General features: G+C 38.4%; 3 protein-coding genes across 4 annotated transcripts; 1 reads left to right on the top strand and 2 right to left on the bottom strand.

The window, feature by feature from the left end:
• Positions 1-616: 616 nt before the first annotated feature.
• EMB2773 (PHD finger family protein) lies at positions 617-13,200 on the top strand. 2 transcript variants are annotated; one of them, XM_088250347.1, is made up of 28 exons: positions 617-1,229; positions 1,842-1,951; positions 2,972-3,111; positions 3,189-3,285; positions 3,404-3,660; positions 4,391-4,498; positions 4,626-4,737; positions 4,954-5,050; positions 5,157-5,343; positions 5,471-5,902; positions 5,987-6,519; positions 6,599-6,809; positions 6,886-6,936; positions 7,050-7,208; positions 7,298-7,465; positions 7,582-7,881; positions 7,965-8,117; positions 8,526-8,695; positions 8,812-8,920; positions 10,175-10,333; positions 10,441-10,545; positions 10,614-10,847; positions 11,133-11,266; positions 11,346-11,636; positions 11,721-12,147; positions 12,311-12,403; positions 12,497-12,622; positions 12,754-13,200. In XM_088250347.1, exons 1-28 carry the CDS (start codon positions 979-981, stop codon positions 12,964-12,966), a joined length of 5,427 nt encoding a protein of 1,808 aa, XP_088106473.1. In that variant the 5' UTR covers positions 617-978; the 3' UTR covers positions 12,967-13,200. The 2 variants fall into 2 exon arrangements, with proteins under 2 accessions (XP_088106473.1, XP_088106474.1); XM_088250348.1 differs by lacking the exon at positions 617-1,229 and having other exon boundaries at positions 1,837-1,951; positions 2,964-3,111.
• A 491-nt stretch (positions 13,201-13,691) lies between these two features.
• On the bottom strand, positions 13,692-16,175 carry LOC110750375 (biotin carboxyl carrier protein of acetyl-CoA carboxylase 2, chloroplastic). Its single transcript, XM_088250037.1, has 7 exons — positions 15,657-16,175; positions 15,093-15,151; positions 14,855-15,007; positions 14,432-14,756; positions 14,241-14,312; positions 14,082-14,147; positions 13,692-13,982 (listed from the first exon to the last, which is right to left on the bottom strand). The coding sequence occupies exons 1-7, from the start codon at positions 15,813-15,815 to the stop codon at positions 13,959-13,961; spliced, it is 858 nt and encodes a 285-aa protein (XP_088106163.1). The 5' UTR covers positions 15,816-16,175; the 3' UTR covers positions 13,692-13,958.
• Positions 16,176-16,708: 533 nt separating this feature from the next.
• Positions 16,709-20,268, bottom strand: MPPBETA (Insulinase (Peptidase family M16) protein). The gene is made up of 9 exons (XM_021950686.2): positions 19,513-20,268; positions 19,034-19,198; positions 18,724-18,861; positions 18,476-18,627; positions 18,255-18,363; positions 17,954-18,052; positions 17,702-17,767; positions 17,219-17,326; positions 16,709-17,099 (listed from the first exon to the last, which is right to left on the bottom strand). The coding sequence occupies exons 1-9, from the start codon at positions 20,185-20,187 to the stop codon at positions 17,013-17,015; spliced, it is 1,599 nt and encodes a 532-aa protein (XP_021806378.2). The 5' UTR covers positions 20,188-20,268; the 3' UTR covers positions 16,709-17,012.
• Between the last annotated feature and the right edge of the window lie 173 nt (positions 20,269-20,441).

Consider the following 20,441-nt stretch of genomic DNA (forward strand, 5'->3'; position numbering starts at 1 on the left):
TATGTATTATGTATTGAACGCTGCAATAATTTGAAAATTAAAGTAGAAAAAAATTGTGGTACAAATAGTGTTGCTTTGATTCAAAAATAGATAAGTATATGCCCTTGCTATATCAAAGTATTTAACATGTTTGTGGAAACACAAAGTTCAGTTGAATTAGTTTAATAAAGAATGCTATGATCATTCGCTATATTACCGCTTTATGGTAAGTTTATAATTTTTTTCACTTAATAACAATCTTTTATGAGCGTGGATTTTATAGTGAGTTTTGATTTATTAACGGTTAACGGTCGTTCAAACGGTAATACTTCAAAATTCAAAGAACAAAAAAGTATTAATTTAAATTTACAGTAGGATCACTCCTTCCGCGCAATGTATTAATTCAGTGTCAACTCCTCTTATTCCGCTGGGACAGCCGGAAAGACCAAAAAGGACTACACACAATCTTTGTGCTATTTGACCTTCATACAATCTGTGTTGTTGACCTTCATCAGCCTTTTATGGTCGAGAATCAAAGATTGCCGGTCAAGGGTAATTCCGTAATTTGGTAAGTTGAACTTCGCTCAAATCTAGCCCAGCAAAATCCTCCGTCGCCAAAAACTCAAAAAGAGAGAGCCTTCCGAAGGAAGCTAACTCGCCAGTTCATACAGTGCCTCGAGGGCATTTATGTAATTGCAACAGTTGCGACTCTGTTATCTGTTCTATAACACCCAAATCCATTATTATTATTCCCCCCCAAAAAGCCCGAAAATTCAGTTCCTCACACACTTTCCCCGCCATTTGCCTTCTCAATTTCTCTTCCCAATCTGTCCCTCTAGGGCTCCAAAACGTTCTTCATCTCCCTCGCTCTGCAACCAAAACCCTAATTCCCGCCAAAATACCCCTGGATTTCAGCTTAATTACAACCCCTGCCACTCCACCTCGTTCTCGATACATGCCCTTGCAGTGCCAATCGCGAACTCACCGGTTAAGCAATCGATGAGTTATCCAGTCACTTCCAGTTCGAGCTCCGGCTCGGCTCACTGGGGCATCAGCCTCTCGAACACAGTGCACTCGGAAGTCGCTCCATGCTTGCCTTTGCCTTCGCTTCCGGTGTTCTGCGGCGCATCTGATCAGGACCTACGGCTGTTCGACGAGCCGATTCGAAACAGTGCGTGGTTGAATCACCCTGACGCAGCTCTTTCCAGTAGGATTGCTGATCTGCTTCGAGAAACTGACGTCTCTTACTTGTAAGTGTGTTCTGTGCTTTGCGCAACGCTTTCATTTCCAGGTTTAACTTTGAAATTTGAATGAAAGAAGTACGCGATGTTACTTGGAGTTGAAATTTTTGTTCACTTTCTAAGTTACGATTTGAAATTTGGCGTACTTGATTGTTGCTGTGTGCTAATATGTCAATTTTCCGGTTTTTCTGATGAAGTAGGTTTTGATCGTGAACTCGTAGCTTGACCAAAAAAGATCGTGAACTCGTAGATTTTGCGGTTTTTATGAAGTGGTTTAAATAATTTGAAACAAAGTAATGGTTATTGATTAAAATTAGTGCTCTCTCTCTCTCTCTCCCTCTCCACTAATGACTGAGATAACAGGAAGCACAACGTGTACGTGTTTGAACTAATGCGACGAGTTTGTAAAATGTGAATTTGGTGGTGACACGTGATTTGGAATAACGTGGCTAGTTCTTACTACTTAATAAATTGTACTCAAGGATTCTATTTTAGATTAAAACCCGAATAGATTAGGGACTGTGTTTGTAAAAATTTCTATCGAGTTCTTTTGGTTTGATTTAGTTTGAATTTTGTTTTTGCTTTTTCTTTGTTATTGCTCATATATGGTATCATGTACAGGAACCTTCGAGAAGATTCTAGCTTAGTTCCATATGGTTATATCGAACCTTTAAAACTTCATGATGAAGTTCTTCAGTACAATCCAGAAGCATTTGAGTACAATAGTCCAGGTAAACCAAGTATTTAGTTGCTCCGTACCTGCTTTGATTATAAGTTTTTATGCTCATGCTTGTGTTTGATTTTTCTTTAGATGCTATTTTTTGGTTGCCTACTTGTTACTTAGGATTTCTGTATTGCTGCTTTGGCTAGAACTGGAAAGTAGTGGGATCTGTTTTTCCCAGAATAAAATAAAAGTAATCAATCCATAAATGGATTGTGTTTTTAATATGCAGGGATAAGTGCGAGAGCCATTTTTCATTATATAATTAATAAGCCTCCACATAGGTTATAACCTCATTGAGTAATGCAATCACATCTGTCTGGTGCAAGAATTTTTGCCGACAGTATGCATATTTTACAATAATGAGAGCCCGAATACATCTCAATTTTAATTTTTTTTTTTTTTGAAAAGAAGAATATGCATCATTTCATTTCATTGGTAAATATACTGATAACAATGAACAAAATGCTAAAAATTATATGACTAGAAATGAGAAAATATTATTTTTTATTTTTACTAGCAACAGTATTGATCAGATATGATAAAATTAATATTTATTCTTTTTTGGTATCAAGGCACAAGTAGTGAAAGTTAGAGAGTAGTACTTGATATTTTTACACATGCATATGGTATTCACTTACTATTCAAAACAAAGTAGTTTAATTGAAGCTAAAAAAAACTAGTTTCTTTCTACTTGATGTAGTTCAAAGGATTCATGGTGAATTTCCAGGATCTGTCTCCTGTTTGCTCTATGTATAGATGTGAATTGAGTAAATATCTTTAGATATTACATGCACTATTTTGTTCCTTAGAAGAATTAATTGTGCTTTATGGTGTTTTGTTCTTATATGATTCAATGTTTCTGTGCTTACTGTTTCTTGCACTGTTCAAGTTTCTCAGGTCCTATTAAGGGGCAAGTGCATACACTGTTTTGTTCCTAAGAAGAATTAATTGTGCTTTATGATGTTTTGTTCTTATATGATTTAATGTTTCTGTGCTTATTGTTTCTTGCACTGTTCAAGTTTCTCAGGTCCTATTAAGGGGCAAATGCCTGGCAGTAGTACAGTACCTGACAAGAAGCCCTTCAAGCCCAGTGTGCCTATAACCAGACATGCTCAAAGAGACTATGGTGCAACTAACAATAATCAGCTCAATGATATTCCTCCTAATGTACGTGTAGATCTATTTGGCAGTTGATAATCATTTTCCCCCCTCCTTGTTTCCTAATCTAGAAGATGAAATTGCAGGACGTATCTACACCATCTTCTAGAAAACCGAAAGCCAAGAAAAAAGATAGTGATGTTGTTATGTCATCAGTCGGACCAGATCAGACTGCAATTCAAGGTTGTTATTGGCTTTTAGAACTCTCTCTCTCTCTCTCTCTCTCTCTCTCTCAAGCATGATCTCACATTTTCATTTTCAGTATTCATGTGAGTGACTTATTTTGCAAAATCTTATTTAGACGCCATCATTGGACGCTTTTGTGAGTTGGTGGAGGATTTCTGCGGTAGAGCTGAAATTTTCAGTGATGATCGGGAAGAAGCTGAGTGGTTATCTATGCCTCTTTCTGATCTTAGAGTGCTTGCAAATGAAATAATGTCTCTTCGAGCAAAGAGGCTTCTACATTTGGTCCCTGTAGATTCTTTTGTTAGATTGTTAAGGATTTTAGATCATCAGATACATCGAGCTGAAGGCTTGTCTATAAGTGAATGTGAGCAGGTGAGCTTGTTTTATGCCCTGCATTTCTTCAGGCTTTTGTGCATTTCTTCATAGCTGTTGTGGTAGTTTACTTCTTAAACTACATTTCTTCAGGCTTTTGTGCTTTTCTTCTTTTTTATATTTTCATTGAAAGCTTGTGCTATTTTTAGTTTTGCTTCTCCATGATTTATTTTTTGGTCTGATTTTAGAATCTCGATGCTAGTAATGATGTTACTTAGGTGCCCTGCAATATATTGATTGTTTTAAATTTCATCTTATAATGGTCTTGTTATCTGAATCATTGTTTGTCTGACCCTATGTTTTCCTATTTATCACCATATTGGGCAGAAACATTAGGGAGATTAAAATAATTACGGAGAAAAAAATGTTTATCAGTATAGAGAATGTATTAAGCATCTGAGCAATTGGAGGAGACTACTTATTATGTATAAATTTCATTTGGTAGTAATGGAGACTGGAGAGAGCAATGGGAACAGTTTTGGGGAGTGATAAATGGTCAGAGTAATAATGGGAATAATCAGGAAAGAGAGGGAGGAAGAAATATAGAGAAATAGTTTCACTCATTTGGCAGTGGTTATAACACTAGTTTAATTTATAAACTTGTTATATAGTATTTTCATTATGGTTGAAATTTATGCGCTCAATTCTATATACATATATATTTGGAGTTTTCATTTTAATAGGTATTCATGATCACTTTCATTTATTACTTTTCTCTTCAATATGTCAGTCAAATTCAGATGTGGTTTCATCAATAAATTGTGCACTAGAGTCCATTCATGCAGCTTTAGCAGTAATGGCTCATAACCAGATGCCAAAACAACTATATAAAGAAGAGGTACACACTTTATGCTAAGGATCTCTCTACATTTTGTGGATATCCATTATATGTGTAACTTCGTATCTTATGATTTATTTTTTTACGATTATAAAAAAGGTAAGTAATTCTAATTTGTGTACATCAGATCATTGAAAGAATTCTGGAGTTTTCCAGGCATCAGATAATGGATGTTATGTGTGCTTATGATCCATCATATCGTGCTTTGCATAGGCCAAGTCAAAATGGGTCCCTTGAAGGTTTGTTTTTTTGTTTTTGTTTTTGAAAAGGTGGGGTTTCCTTAACCCACTACATTCATATGTTCCTGAGTTTTTCATACGTATTTTAACATATTATTCTGTATACACAACTCTGTCCATTCTGTATATTGTCTTGCTCAATCATTCTGCATTTTCAGGAGCAGTTGTTTTCAACTTATGTGATTTGAGTGACAGTATTTTTCAATATATTAACAGTTGAGGAAGATGAAGACCCTGATGCTGAAATTGGTTCAGCAAGCAAGAAACGACGCAGTATCAAGACTGTTAAAGTGCATAAATCGTCATTTAACAGGTGTGCTTATCTATATTCTGCTCCTATGTGGTTGGTTTTTTTTTACTAGATCCTTGTATAAAAAAATTTAGGTGTTGTCTTGTTCCTTACATCTTTGCCTTGGTAGGGTCTCTGCTGCTGTGAATAATATTCTTCAGAAAATGTGCACCATTCTTGGTTTACTCAAGGATTTGTTGTTAATAGAAAGATTGTCAGATGGTTGCATCTTACAACTAGTGAAAACAAGCTTTACAACATTCATGGTGGATAATATCCAGCTCTTGCAACTGAAGGCAATGGGTTTAATCAGTGGGGTACAGATCTGCACTATTCATATCCTCTTGGCAGCTATTGTTTGCACATACCTATACATATTTTCATGCACATATGCATTTTAATGTTATTTACTCTGAAACTTGTAGTTCATTGTTGGTGGTACAGATATTCTATTCATACACTCAGCATCGGACTTATGTGATAGATGAATTAATTCAGCTGCTTTGGAAGTTACCGTTCTCAAAGCGAGCTTTGAGAGCCTATCACCTACCTGATGAAGAGCAAAGGCAGATTCAAATGATCACTGCTTTGCTGATTCAGTTGGTTCACTATAGTGCAAACCTTCCTGAACCGTTAAGGCAGGAATCAAGTGGTAATTCCATCTTAGAACTTTCTCTCGATGCCGATTATCCAACTAAAGGCCATGAGGCAGCAACAGAGGCGTGTTGCCACTTTTGGACTCGTGTACTTCAGCGTTTTGCTAGTGCGAAGACTCAGGAAGCTTCGGAGTTGAAAGTAATGATGGAGAATCTTGTTACTGATCTGCTGACAACGTTGAATTTACCTGAATATCCCGCTTCGGCTCCTATTCTGGAGGTAAAATATATGCGTGACTTGTGTAGACTGTAATATCTTTAATTGTATTAAAATGTCATCATGTTGAAGTCAATTTATTTGCAGGTTCTATGTGTCTTGTTACTCCAGAATGCCGGGCTGAAATCTAAAGACATAGGTGCACGTACCATGGCGATTGACCTTCTTGGCACAATTGCTGCGAGGTTGAAGCGTGATTCTGCCCTTTGCAGTAAGGACAAATTTTGGATACTACAGGAGTTGGTTAGTGCGGATGGGGATGATCAGACTGATCCAAAAAATGCATGCTCAGTTTGTTTAGATGGTAGGGTTGAAAAAAATTTCTTTGTATGTCAAGGTTGTCAGAGAATGTTTCATGCTGATTGCATGGGAGTAAGAGAATATGAAGTTCCGAATCGAAGTTGGCACTGTCAGATATGCCTCTGCAGGAAGCAACTTCTTGTTTTACAATCTTACTGCAAGTCACAATGCAAAGATGATGGGACAAAAGATCGTAATCGTTCAGGAAGAAACACTGAAGTTGCTTTTTCAATTACAAAACTTGAGGTTGTCCAGCAGATGCTTTTGAATTACCTTCAAGATGCCGCATCAGCTGATGATGGGCATCTCTTTGTTCGCTGGTATGTACTCTTTGAACCTCATCCCATCTTAACTTTGTGGTTCCATTGTTTACATCGTAAAACTATGCATGTTGTACAGGTTTTATCTCTTGTTGTGGTACAAGGATGATCCAAAATCACAGCAGAAGTCCAGGTACTATCTTGCTAGACTGAAATCAAAAGAAATAGTGCGGGATTCTGGGACAGTTTTTTCATTATTGACAAGGGATTCAGTCAAGAAGATTACTTTAGCATTGGGACAAAAAAACTCTTTTTCCAGAGGGTTTGATAAGATTCTTCATTTGCTTCTGGTTAGTAAGCTTTTTCATTTACTCCCTGATTTATTATATAATAAAATCTCTATTTTGACAATTTAGTTGATTTCAGGCAAGTTTAATGGAGAATTCACCTGTAATTAGGGCCAAGGCTTTACGAGCGGTAAGCGAAAAAATATATTCTTGGACTTTTAATCCTTGAAATGGAAATTGAGAATTCATTTTATGGCTATGTTGGCAGAATTTAATGTCTTAATATCTTAATATGATGAGCAGGTCAGTATAATTGTAGAAGCTGATCCGCAGGTGCTAGGAGACAAACGCGTTCAATCAGCTGTTGAAGGAAGGTTTTGTGATTCAGCAATTTCTGTCAGAGAAGCAGCACTGGAACTTGTAGGGAGGCATATTGCTTCTCATCCTGATGTTGGTTTGAAGGTGTGCTCAATTGATCTCTAAACCTACTAAGTTCTTCGTACATTCCCTATTAACGCATTTTGCTTCATCTTCTCCACATTTTCTTTTAGTATTTTGAGAAGGTTGCTGAGAGAATCAAAGATACTGGAGTAAGTGTTCGAAAACGATCTATCAAAATCATACGAGATATGTGCGTTTCAAATGCAAACTTCTCCGAATTTACAAAAGCTTGCATTGCTATCATCTCCCGTATTGGTGACGACGAATCAAGTATACAGGTAATTCTGAAGCGAATAATGCGTTGGATTAAGGATTGATGACATGTAAAATACAAGCATAAAAATTTATTTGTTCTTGACTAGGTCGCAGTTTTTATTCTTTTCCTCTTCCACAGGATATTGTTTGCAAGACATTTTATGAGTTCTGGTTTGAGGAACCTACTGGTTCACAAACTCAGTTCTTTGGAGATGGTAGCTCTGTTCCATTGGAGGTGGCTAAAAAAACTGAACAGATTGTTGAGATGTTGAGGAGGATGCCAAGTCATCAACTTCTTGTGACTGTCATTAAACGCAACTTAGCCCTTGATTTTTTTCCCCAATCAGTTAAAGCTATTGGGATAAACCCTGTCTCACTTGCATCTGTACGCAAGCGCTGTGAGTTAATGTGCAAGTGCTTACTGGAAAGGATATTGCAGGTATTTTCCCCCCATCTTTTTGACTTGTTAAAACAATTTGGTTGATATTTAAATCTGAATGTTCAGAAATTCTTATTTGTCAGGTAGAGGAAATGAATATCCAGGAAGGAGAGAGGCGGACGCTTCCATATGTGCTAGCTTTGCATGCATTCTGTGTTGTGGATCCAACACTTTGTGCACCAGCTTCTGACCCTTCCCAGTTTGTGGTCACTCTTCAGCCTTATCTAAAGAGTCAGGTTAACTGCATCTCATTATATCAATTCTAATTTTATTTTTGTAGCACCTTGAGAAGATTTTGTTTGACTTGGTATGTTATCCTAAAACAAAAGGAGCAATAGCGTTGACTGAAATTTTTGTTCTTTTAATGGAGGTCGAATATGTTATCCTAAAAGTTATTGTTGAAGATCTTACCTACTAAACACGTTAGGACTTTCTTCCCCAAGAGATTGTTCAAATTCTAATTGGGCAATTTGATTGTAGTATCTGTATTAAATATTACAATAATCTTTTCATTTTTCAGTTTAGACTGGGCAATTGATTATATGCCTTTTCTTTTTTCTTTTTGGTCGGAAGGTGCAGACCTATACAAGAAAGTAAAGGAAAACATCATGCCTGCATTTTAATTTGGTTTGTCTTGTGTTCAGGCTGATAGTCGAGTGATTGCACAGTTAGTGGAGAGCATAATCTTTATAATTGATGCTGTTCTGCCTTTGGTACGAAAGTTACCACAAAGTGTTGTTGAAGAACTTGAACAAGACTTAAAGAACATGATTCTTCGGCATTCCTTCTTGACAGTTGTTCATGCTTGCATCAAGTAAGTTCATGTTCAGGCTTTCGCTGTCAGACATTCTCTTTTACTAATAATTGTTGAAGTTGCATTTCTTTGCCGATTTGGATGTCTTCTAGGTTTGATTTTTCTCCTCATTACAGGTGCCTCTGTGCTGTGAGTAAAGTGGCAGGAAAAGGTGCTGCTATAGTGGAGAATCTTATTCAGCTGTTCTTCAAACGTTTGGATGCTCAGGCAGTAGATAACAAGCAGGTTGTTAACTTGAATTATGTGTAAATGGGTTATATATGTAGTTACTTAAATTGCATTGGCACAATATTCGTTGCTGGGATAAATGTTAAATATCTAGATATTTATATGCCCGCCAGGATGAGTTGATTTTGATTTGGTGAAGTTATTAAGCTCCTAAGATTCTAGTTGTCTAATCCCTTGGAGTATATTATTAGTATTGTGCAGTTCTGGCCCCATGCTTGAAAATGTCTAACATACGTTTGCTCGCTTTTAAGTAGTACATGTATTAGAGATTTTATAGATGGGGTTTTCTTCTGGTTTATACCCTGAAGTCTGACCCTATTGTTGATTTGGTCCCTAAACTTCTAATTTGAGCAACATTCTCCGTGTTCCATTACGGGATGGAAGAGATGCCTTTATTACATAGATTCTCTTATTACTAACGAATTGGTGGGCCCACCTGCCTATGAGTTACACTTGTGTGCCCAATATTTCAAGCACTACATAGATCTCATGATATGTGAATTTACCATTTTGTGCATAACTATGCATTTGTATTATTACTCAATAGAAATTCAGAATGAACCACAAAGGTGAACTTGCCAATTATACTGCTCATGTGGTGTTCAATCGAGGATGTTCGGAAACCTTATGCACACTATACATGTCATAGATGCCATAAATTAAGGTTTACTAATTAAATAAGTGACATCCTTGTAGTTCTGGGGGTGCATCGTTCTAACAAGAAGTTAAGGAGCAAAACTGAGACTAGGGTGAAAGTTCAGGCCCTCCTTTCAGTACCGGGTAGCTACAGTGTTGAATACTCAAGAATGCAGTTATATGTAGGACTTTGTAGTTTTGGGTTGCAAAGTAAGCTTAGTGGTGTATTTTACTTGCATGAGGCACTATCTTGTCAGGTTTTATGTATCCTTTGGTTGTTGAGTTAAACAAAGTTTTGCAAGGAAAGCCCAGTTGTTAACAAGTATTTTTGATAGGGGAGGTTTTATGTCATTGTCTTATTTTGAGCTCTCTGCATAGCCCTTTGCATCTTGGCTTTTAGTTCCTTGTGCTTCAAGGTTGATGATCCATATTTAATACGCTCTTGATGTGTATTGCTTCTTTTCAAGAACAATTCTAATGTTTAGCTCTAATCTCAAACCAATAACTGGTTGGTACACAGTTGATAGTTCAGACATTCAAACATACCTGTACATAAATTACATGTATGTAATTAGGAATTAAATTTTAACAATTTTATATTTTTGCTAATTTCAGCAAGTGGGGCGGTCTCTTTTCTGTCTTGGATTGCTTATCCGTTATGGCAACTGTTTGCCAAGTAACTCTGACAAAACAAGTGATGTTGTAAGCAGTCTCAGCTTGTTTAAAAAATATCTTCTAGTGGAAGATTTTGTCATAAAGGTTCGGTCATTACAGGTAAGAACTTTTTAATCTTGAATTGTAAAGTTCCAGGTTTGATCTTGAAATGTAAAAAGCCTGATTTTACAATGAAATGTAGTAATGTTGCATTGTGACATTTGCAGGCATTGGGCTTTGTTCTAATAGCTCGGCCTGAATATATGTTGGAAAAAGATATCGGGAAAATATTAGAGGCAACATTCTCTTCTAGCTCTGATGTTCGTCTTAAGGTAATAATGTCCCTTGATTTTGACTACAATGTTTATCTGTTCACTGATTTTTTTTTTTGGGGGACCAGATGCAAGCATTGCAAAACATATATGAATATCTCCTTGATGCTGAAAGTCAAATGGGAACGGATGCAGCCAGTAATAATGTGATTCAATATTCTGTGGAAGGTGGCAATGCTGTATCTGTTGCTGCAGGTGCTGGGGATACTAATATCTGTGGTGGAATAGTTCAGTTGTATTGGGATAATATGTTAGCGAGATGTTTGGACCTTAATGAACAAGTTCGCCAATCTGCACTTAAGGTGAGCATAGGGCTTCCATGTTATGTTCCTGGCTAGTGTTTGTGATTTTCTCCTTCTAATAGTGTTATAAATCTGGAGCTTGAACCAGAGTCTTGTTGACAGCTAACTCCTGAGATTATGTGGAGGAAAGGATATTATGTATTTGAGAATTTGATTTTTATTTATTTATGTATTTCTACTGATTTCCGGTAAACTAGTTAGGAAAAATTGGTTCAAGTAGCATGGTCCCAATGTTACATCGAAGTTTTGTTAATTTATCTATACTATTTACCAATATAAATGCAGATTGTTGAAGTTGTGCTGCGGCAAGGCCTTGTGCATCCTATTACTTGTGTTCCATACCTTATTGCACTCGAAACAGATCCTCTGGAGGGCAATTCGAAATTAGCTCATCATTTGCTGATGAATATGAATGAAAAGTATTCTCCTCTCGATGCTTTTTGACTTCTTGTAATCACCTATATTTGCTTGTGCTTTCTAATTGAAGGATCTTTTTAGGTACCCAGCATTTTTTGAAAGCCGCCTGGGGGATGGCCTTCAAATGTCGTTCACTTTCATACAGTCCATTACTACCAGTTCTGAACAGGAGAACAAAAAAGTTCCAACAAAGGCTTTGGGAAATGCAAAGGGAAAATGTGATAGTATTTCTCTTGCTCAAGCAAGAGTAGGGGTTTCTCGAATCTATAAGCTTATTCGTGCTAACCGGGCTTCGAGGAACAAATTTATGTCTTCGATTGTTCGCAAGTTTGATAATACTTGCTGGACAACTTCAGTCGTCCCGTTCCTAATGTGAGTTCAATTATTGTCGGCCAGTCTTGAAGTTCATATAAGCTGACTGAGGATGCTGACTTGAAAGTTGATTTCTTTATACAGGTACTGCACAGAAATACTTGCGTTGCTACCGTTCACAACACCTGATGAGCCGCTTTATTTGGTCTTTTCTATAAATAGAGTAATACAAGTTAGGGCTGGAGCGCTTGAAGCAAAACTGAAAGCTCTAACCTTGCATCTGTTACAAAGAGGTGCGCCTCATGGGAATGGCATAATTGAAGAGGACCCAGCTGCTCAGCCTTTTCAAAGAGGGACGACATTAGTGGATTTGAATGGGACAATTCAACAAGAACCAGTGTTTCAACCCGTTACAAATTATATGCTAACAATGCAGTGGAATGGGGTAATACAACGAGAGCCAGCTGATCAGTCTGTCTCAAATCAAACTACCCCTTTGGGGGCAAACATGCACGTTACGGGATCTGGCAGTTCCCATGGCTTCTCAAAAGATGATGAACAGAAGATCCAGGTATTTCAAACCTCTTGTAGTCCTGTACTGACTTTATTTTCCACAAGCCCGAAAAAAAAAATCTCGGGGGAGAGACTGTGATTGGCATGGTTAGGGTTTGCTGCTCAGTTAATCTTTCATTGATTGTAATTTCTTGCAAATATTGTTTGACGTGCTTTTGCAGGCGGACTGCCTGGCAGCTATTGCATTGCAGCTTCTTTTGAAACTAAAGAGACACCTAAAGATTGTGTATAGCCTGAATGATGCAAGGTGCCAGGTAAGCAATCACTAGATAACTCTAGGTAGATTGTATTACAGTGATTTATGGACCTTTTTTTTTTTTAAAACTGTAACTTTTCTTTCAAACCAGGCCTTTTCTCCAGCTGATCCCCTTAAACCGGGAGATGTTCTCTCCAGGCAGAACATTCCTTTTGACCTCAGTGAAACACACACCACCTTGCCTACAACACATCAAGAATTGGTAAAAAGATATCAGGTACTTGAGCTGTGACATTATGCATATATATATGCATATCTCTCTCTCTCTCTCTCTCTCTCCCCTATATGTCACTGGAAGTTGGCCTTCAAGCCCATACATCATTTCTGACTGGTATCATCATTTTACAGGAATTCAAGAATGCGTTGAGGGAAGATACTGTTGATTACTCTACTTACACAGCCAACATCAAGAGAAAACGTCCGGCCCCCAGAAAAGGACGGAAATCTGTAGGTGGAGATGATGACGGTGATGATGATGATGAAGATTGGACAGGTGGGGCTCGGAGGCTGAGTAATAGTGGGAGGAGAGGTAACTACAGTAGAAGTCGACAGCGGTTATAGTAGTCAAGTATATGACAGGGTAGGCTAACTTGTACATGTTTTAGGAGAAAGGAATAGATATAGGGATATAATGAGAGCAGAAAGAATAGATTTATGGAAACGGTAGAGAAATCCAGTAGAGTAGAGCTTTCTCTTACCTTTTCCATCTTTTGTAATTTGCCTGGAGATGTAGTAACCGCATTCTTTTTGTGAATGTAATTCAGCTGTTTTATGTATTAATTTTTCATTTATTAATGTTTTGTTTGAGCCTCTTTTTTGCAGTTTAATCATAATGTAGCCGAACCTTCTGGGCCGTAATGTAGCAAATTTAAGGGGAAAATTTCCCTTCCAATTGACTCTTTCTCTGGTGACATCAGACAGAAACCTCATCATTGTTTCTCATCCTTGGTCAACTTTTTGTTTATGGTTTTAGACGCGGCGTTGTTATCTATGTAAGAGGGACCAATTTTGTATCTGCACCAAACTACCTAGCAAAATTGAAATAAATTGGATGTGCTCTTGCATTTAGATTTGACACATTTTCAATCAGAAACCAATTTAAAACAAGCTGCCAAGATTTAAACTAATGGCATCTTATTTTGATTTAATTCACTTCATTTTTGTAGAGTATTTTGGTTGTTCTTGAAATTGTAGCGACTATTTTGCGAACAATAAAAATAGAAGCTGAATGTACACAATAAATTGAGTTTTAATATAACAAAATAAGGGACTTGTTTATAGGAAAGTTTCATGGCAAACTTTCTAATTACTTTCTTAAAGAGGATTAACATAACGTTTCAAGATAGCTCATTGCCTGTCATCTTTGAGAACCATGCAATGTCCTAAAACTCTAAAAATGTGAATAGCGAGGGTTTTCCAGAATCGAAACAAACATTATTAAAATTTAAGTTACAAGGGAACATAAATAGTATCAAAAAGTGTCCTTCGAGAATAAAACATCTTCAAAGAGTGTCTATCACCAAAATCCTTCAAAAAATTCTTCCCCAAGTTGCTCATGGTACGATGACAAAAAGAGGCTGCATGGAGGAGGCCAAATCACTTAGATAAAGATCATGAGCGAGTAGTGAGTTTGTGTCTGCGTGTATGTATATGTGAAAGAGGGAGAGTTTACTTACCGTGTCTACACTCACTGGTTTTGCATCTTCTGCCAGTATCTCAGTTACTGTCCCAGATTGATCAGCCTAAAGAGAAAGAGAGGGACAAATAATTGAGAGTACAGCAACATACATTTCAAATGAAAGAAAAGCCAAAATAATTTCAATGCAAAAACATACCTCAATTTCATTCATCAACTTCATGGCTTCAATGATGCAAATGACTTGACCTTTCTGAACTTTATCCCCTACCTGAACATTCAGAACTCCTAATATAAGTAATGATATGTATGATGAGGAAAATTGTGAATGGTCTTCTGCCATCTCTCTCAGAATTCAAGCTTTAAAAGATAAGTAACACAGACACTTGCCTTAACAAAAGATGGTTCACCAGGTGCAGGACTACGGTAAAAGGTTCCAGCCATGGGACATTTCAGTGGAGGGTGAGAAGATGTGCTAGCCTTTGCAGGGGCGGGTAATGCAGGTGCTGCTGCTGCTGGAGGGCTTGCTGGAGCAGGAGCTGTTGCTGGGGCTGCCGCTTGTTGAGGTGGTAGCATGGCATAAGGATAATGTGCTGGTAGTGGAGCCATAGGAGCTTGTGGTGCTGGCTTCTCCAAGGCTTCTTTCTTTCTTATCACTAGCTCTAAATCTAGTTGCTTCATTTGGAGCTCCACAATATCTCTTGAATCCACTAACCTGCTCATGAAAATGACCTCATTTTAATTAATAAAAAAAATGTACGTCTGACACACAGTTGCTCATATAAATTACGAAAGAAAACCGCTGCAACTTACTTAACCAGGTCTGATACTTGAGCCATGAATGCTGATATTGATGATGCATCTGGAATATTGCTGGAACGCTTTTCAGTAGACTCATCTTTCCCTTCCAGTGATCCATCTTCAGACTTGGTGTTATTTATGGGTGCAGAATTCGACGATTTCTCAGTTACCTTGATTTAGAAAGAAATTTATTATGCATTGATGACAATGTTCTCCAATCAAATTCATGTACTACACTTATTGCAAACAGGTTACCTCACTAAGCTGTGCCTGCACCTTCCAGGCAGCAGATTGCTTCCTGATGGGGCTCTACACAAGTCAACCATATGATCAGAAAAAAGGAAAAAGGAATAGCAGCAACATTTCACTGTACATAGAACTGTCGCTGCAACAAAAAGCTATAGATAAATGACAGTACAGTATATGACTATGGTGATCATTAATCGGTCGTAACTTGCAGGTGTACATGAAAGACATCATTTTGACTAGAATCCTTTCTGGGTTACAACTCAATCAAAATCCTACATGTGATGCAGCTATCAATTCTTCAACTACATCAATTTCAATGCATACCCACCAACTGTCAGCTTCTTATATATTATATGTGTTACACATGATGCATATATAACCATATACATATGAAACCCATTTCGAACATAAGAGAAATCCATAATTAACGGCTGAACAGGACAGGATATGGCAAGTAACAAGGGTAAGAGAAAAGAAGCAAAATTTAACAAGGAAGACTCGTAAAATGAAAAAATTTACATTCACAAAGTGGAGTAAAGTAGGTGGTCTGTCGAATTAACCAAACCTGAAGCCCAGAAATCTGCAGAGAGGGAATGGGACAGCGATTGAGACAGTTGTGAAAGGAAAGCAGGTGCTGCTGCGGGTGCGAAGTTTGGGCAGTAGAGCCAAGGCGAGCCATGGGGGCAGAGCATGCTTTGGGGCACGGGACTGTGAAGGAAGCCATTGGAGTGTTCGTTATGTGAAGCAAAGCAAAGAAAAGCTAGCAAGCTTGTTTGCCACAGAGACGGAAGAATTGGAAATGGGGGAAGGCAAAAGGTGTGAAATTTTTGGGAATGGGATCTGAAGGCGAATGGGGTTAGATTTGTAGGGGTGGGGAAAGTGGGCGATGAGATCCAAGAGGTGTTGGTCTGAGAAATCTGAGAAACCCCAAAGGTTATGTGGGTTTTTAGAAAGCGTTTGCTTGTCTTCCGATACTTCCAATGCGAGAGAGAATTAGCGAGCGAGCGAGACTAATAATTTAAATACCCACCCTCTTAACTAACCGCTAACAAATCACGCGCTCTCTCTCTCTCTCTCTCTCTCTCTCTCTCTCTCTCTCTCTCTCTCTCTCTCATTCATTGGGGACATTGTGTTGGTTTCCCTCCAACTCCAACTGCAACGACTGAAATGAAGTGAGCTCCTTGCATTTTTCATTTTTACTGTTATCAAATTATCACCATCAATTTTTTATCACTGCAAATATGCATTTCTCTTTGGTGCTCATTTAATACTTGTTGGTATGTTGATCAAGCTTATGTAGAGTACAATTGGCCGGATCCAATCATCACCAGACAAAAGCTTTGAGCTTGTTCGATTGTAATTACCGACGGCTCAGCCAAGGGATGGAGGGATTTTGAACTTACAGGCCTCACGAGTTTTGTACGCGCCTGGAACTTCCCAAATGTCCCAATAACTATTTTCATTCTTGATCGGTAAATTATGAATTTGGTAAAAATAATTTTCGACCATCAAGCAAATAAAAAGCCAGCTCATTCGCTTCATTCCAACAAAGTAGCAGTTGAGCTACCAATCAATTCCACCATTTAATTGTAGCCAAAAATATTGGTGCCAAAGGACTAGAAAATACATGTAGGTCACCAAATATATTGAGTTCATCGACAAGTAACTTGCAGCGCTCAGTAATACAAACACATTTGGAAAATTTTATGTCGCAGTTACCATTCACAGACGCAGCAATGCTTATTTTATGACAAATGCAAAGTTACAAAAAGAGAGCCTAACATATTTTGGGGGGAAAAAATTACAGCAGCCTTAAAAGCTCTCTCCAAGACCAATAATTAAATTGCATCATAGCAACAAAATATTCCAAGACCATATAGATCATGAAAGGCAATTATGAAATAATCAAGGCAAAGCGAAACTAATATCTGTTCCAGTAGGTCCGGCGTCTGAACCAGTTGTAGTCGGGCAACTCCCCGACAGGACCCATGGAAGCAATTGCAATATCCTGCAGAGACCAACCAACAAAAGAAAGTATGAGTGTTCAGTTTTTGATTGACAAAGGTTGGGAGAATACAGAATAATGTATTAGCACTTAAGACGTGTCATAATAGATTGTAGTCCTACCCTGTCATAGATAAATCGGTTTGCAACACGTTTGATGGTGCTTGCATTAACAGCATCAATTCTAGCAAACAATTCGGCTAATGGGATTCTTCGACCGTATGTAAGTAGCTGCAAAACAATAAATAACAATTCAGAATATGCAACGGAGACCGGGTCAGCTTCCGGTAAAACACATTATTTCTTGTGAAGTCTACTACACTGTCAATAGAACTAGTCAACAACGATCAACACCAGTTTTCATGTTTTCAATTAAGGCACAAAAACATTAGTCAGAACAGTTCATCCAGCACCTAGTGAACCGGTTAACATATACCATATTATTCCAGGTAATGATCTGCTATGACATAGTCTTAATTAATAATGCCTCTATACTCATTTAGGGAATCAACCCGGATCTCAGGTGGGCAGATAATATTAGCCAACTCCAATTGTTCAAACCTGATTGCTCTCATCATTTTTCTATATCGGAAGGAAAAAGTGTACCTGGCGCCCAATATCTTCAGCTACAGCACTTGTTCCATCCAAGTGAAGGAGCAGGGAAGATTTCAACTGCCAGAAAAGGAACAAACTTAAGTGGCAATGGATATTATAGCAATAACATGAAACAGCTAAATTGAAACATGACAGTTTCATCATTTTTATACTGGATACAGACAAAAATATACAAATACAAACATACAAAGCATTAGAAAGGATGAATCTAGTATTGGGGCAGAGTTAGAAATCTAGTGCTACCTGATTACGAGCACGGATCACGTCAGCTTCTGAAACTCGATAAACTAATTTGGTTATTTCATACATTATTGAGTAGGCCAAATCATCTAAGCAATCCGGCTGAAATAAAAAGAAAACACAATATAAGTCATAAAAGTATATTAATGACTGGTTGTTAATGTATAATCAGACACACATTGGTGTTTATCGGCATCCAAATAGAGCAAAGATACTACACACCAGAATAAGAAGTCAAAAAGGTTTTTTTTATAATGAAATAAATTATCTGAACAAGGAAAGTTATTACAGATGGCACCCTCACCTTAGCAGTAGCAAAAACACCAAATAAGCCAGTATCCTTATAGTTGGTGTTGAAAGCCATATAGCTGTCTGCTATGTCATTTATGGCAACCCGTTGTGCTAGCTCTGAACTGTTTTACAGGTAGCCAAAACTAATCATTGCATGTTCTTCCAAGACATAAACACATAAAGGTTGACATCAAGTATTCAATCCATAGAAGTTAAAATCATGTAAGTGCTCACCCCATGTGCTTTCCACCACCAGCATTTTTATTCCACGAACCTAACATAGCCTGCATGACCATTAGGGGAATAGAGTCTGGATCTGTCCAAGATGCTCCATTGAATGCAACCGCAAAATGTGCCAAAGGCAAGTCACTATCAAACATTCTGACCTGATTTTCACAACATTAATAGAAATGCATATTGTAAGAGAAAGCAAAAACATTTTAACAGAAGAGAAAAGTAATTTTCCAGGATATATGTATTACCTCAGAACCGGTAAAAAAGGAAGGTTCTTTTGCAACCAACTGACTAGCCGTGGTTGGATCTCCTGACAATTTTGTAAACAAACCTTTAACTGTCTCAACAATATCTTCATGCCTAACAGCTCCTGAAGCAGCAATAACCTATAATAGAGATCACAAACAAATAAGCCACAGGATAATCACTTCTAAAACCAAATTCCTGATTATCTATGTGTCATGTAGAGTAATAACAAAGAACGATGACTACACCAGGTGCATGATCTACTACATAAAAGGACAACAACTTAAAAAAAATTATCATAATTTGAATTACCATTCTGGGTGCGGTATAGTGAGTTTTGATATAGCTTTGAAGATGTTCTTTGGAGATAGTCTTAATATTGTTAGCAGGTCCAAGAATAGTTCTGGCTAGAGGAGAGTACTGGAATGCAGTTGCATGCAGATGGTCAAAAATAACTTCATCGGGTTGTTTCTCGACCTGCAGCACCAAAGGAATGATATTAAAACATGCACTTGAAAACAGTATGGACCAAATAATCCATAAACAGCATCATGTTTATAGGCGTGTACCGAATCACGCATATACCAGGAACCTATAAACACCCCTAAATACACAATTGACCACAAAATAGTAGGTTCCCAGATTTCATGTTAATACAAAGTTACTATCAACATTAGTTAACACTCAAAACATTCAAATCCACAGACACCATAAATTAAAATCACTTATCCCCATTAATCCAGAAAACCCAAGACCCCAACTTTCCAAAGTTTTCGTTTTTAAGACGTTACCTCCTCCATTTCCCTCAAAATCACCTCGCGCTCGCGAAGAATCCGGTTATCATCAAACTTGGAGTTCTGCAAGATATCAGCCAAAATAGAGAGCGCCTTGGGCACATCCGACTGCAGCACCTTGGCATAGTAGGTGGTCTGCTCCCTCGATGTGTACGCATTCAAGTGACCTCCCATGTTCTCGACTTCCTCCTCGAGCTGACGCGCTGTCCTCTGGTCGGTCCCTTTGAAGATCATGTGCTCCAAGAAATGCGCGGTGCCGTTGGTCGCGTCATTCTCGAACCGCGACCCAGCATCGATCCAGACCCCGACGGTTGCCGTCTGGGCCGCGAGGTTCGACTCGGTGGCGACTCGCAGGCCGTTGGGGAGTGTGGTGACACGTGTCTCGGGTGCGGTGAGGATGTGGGTATGGTCCGCGATACTCGGGTGGGGCGACCCGTACTTGAGGAACCTCGGGTCCGGATTCTCGAGCCTCCTGATCTTCAATTTGACGTCCTCGGCCAAGCGGTCGTAGATCATAGCGGATGGTGGAGGAGGCGAGGGTAAGGATGGGGCCAAAGGTGACTCAGCGACGGCGGGTGAGGTTGATGAGGATCGTACGGCTACGGTGAGAGCGGCCGGGGGTCTGTGCGGCCGACGGCGAGCTATGGTTGTTAGGAGGTGCTTAATCGCCATGGCTTTCTCTGCGAGAGCCTCTAGGGTTTGGGTTTGGGGGAAACTAGAGATGGCGAAATTGCGAACTACAATTGCAGGATGCCACTGCTCAAGTAGGAAGCCAAACCACATGAGAACGACGTCGGGTCGTTTGTTGTCCACCTGGACTCAGAAAAATTTAATTGGGTATTGAATAAAACAGATTGGGCCCAAACTTTCAGTATAAAAGCCCATTAATTCCGGTCAAACTCAGCTATTGGACCCTAATAGTGAGG

The sequence above is a fragment of the Prunus avium genome, chromosome 3, assembly GCF_965620075.1.
Source record: "Prunus avium chromosome 3, drPruAviu1.hap1.1, whole genome shotgun sequence".
Lineage (NCBI taxonomy): Eukaryota > Viridiplantae > Streptophyta > Magnoliopsida > Rosales > Rosaceae > Prunus > Prunus avium.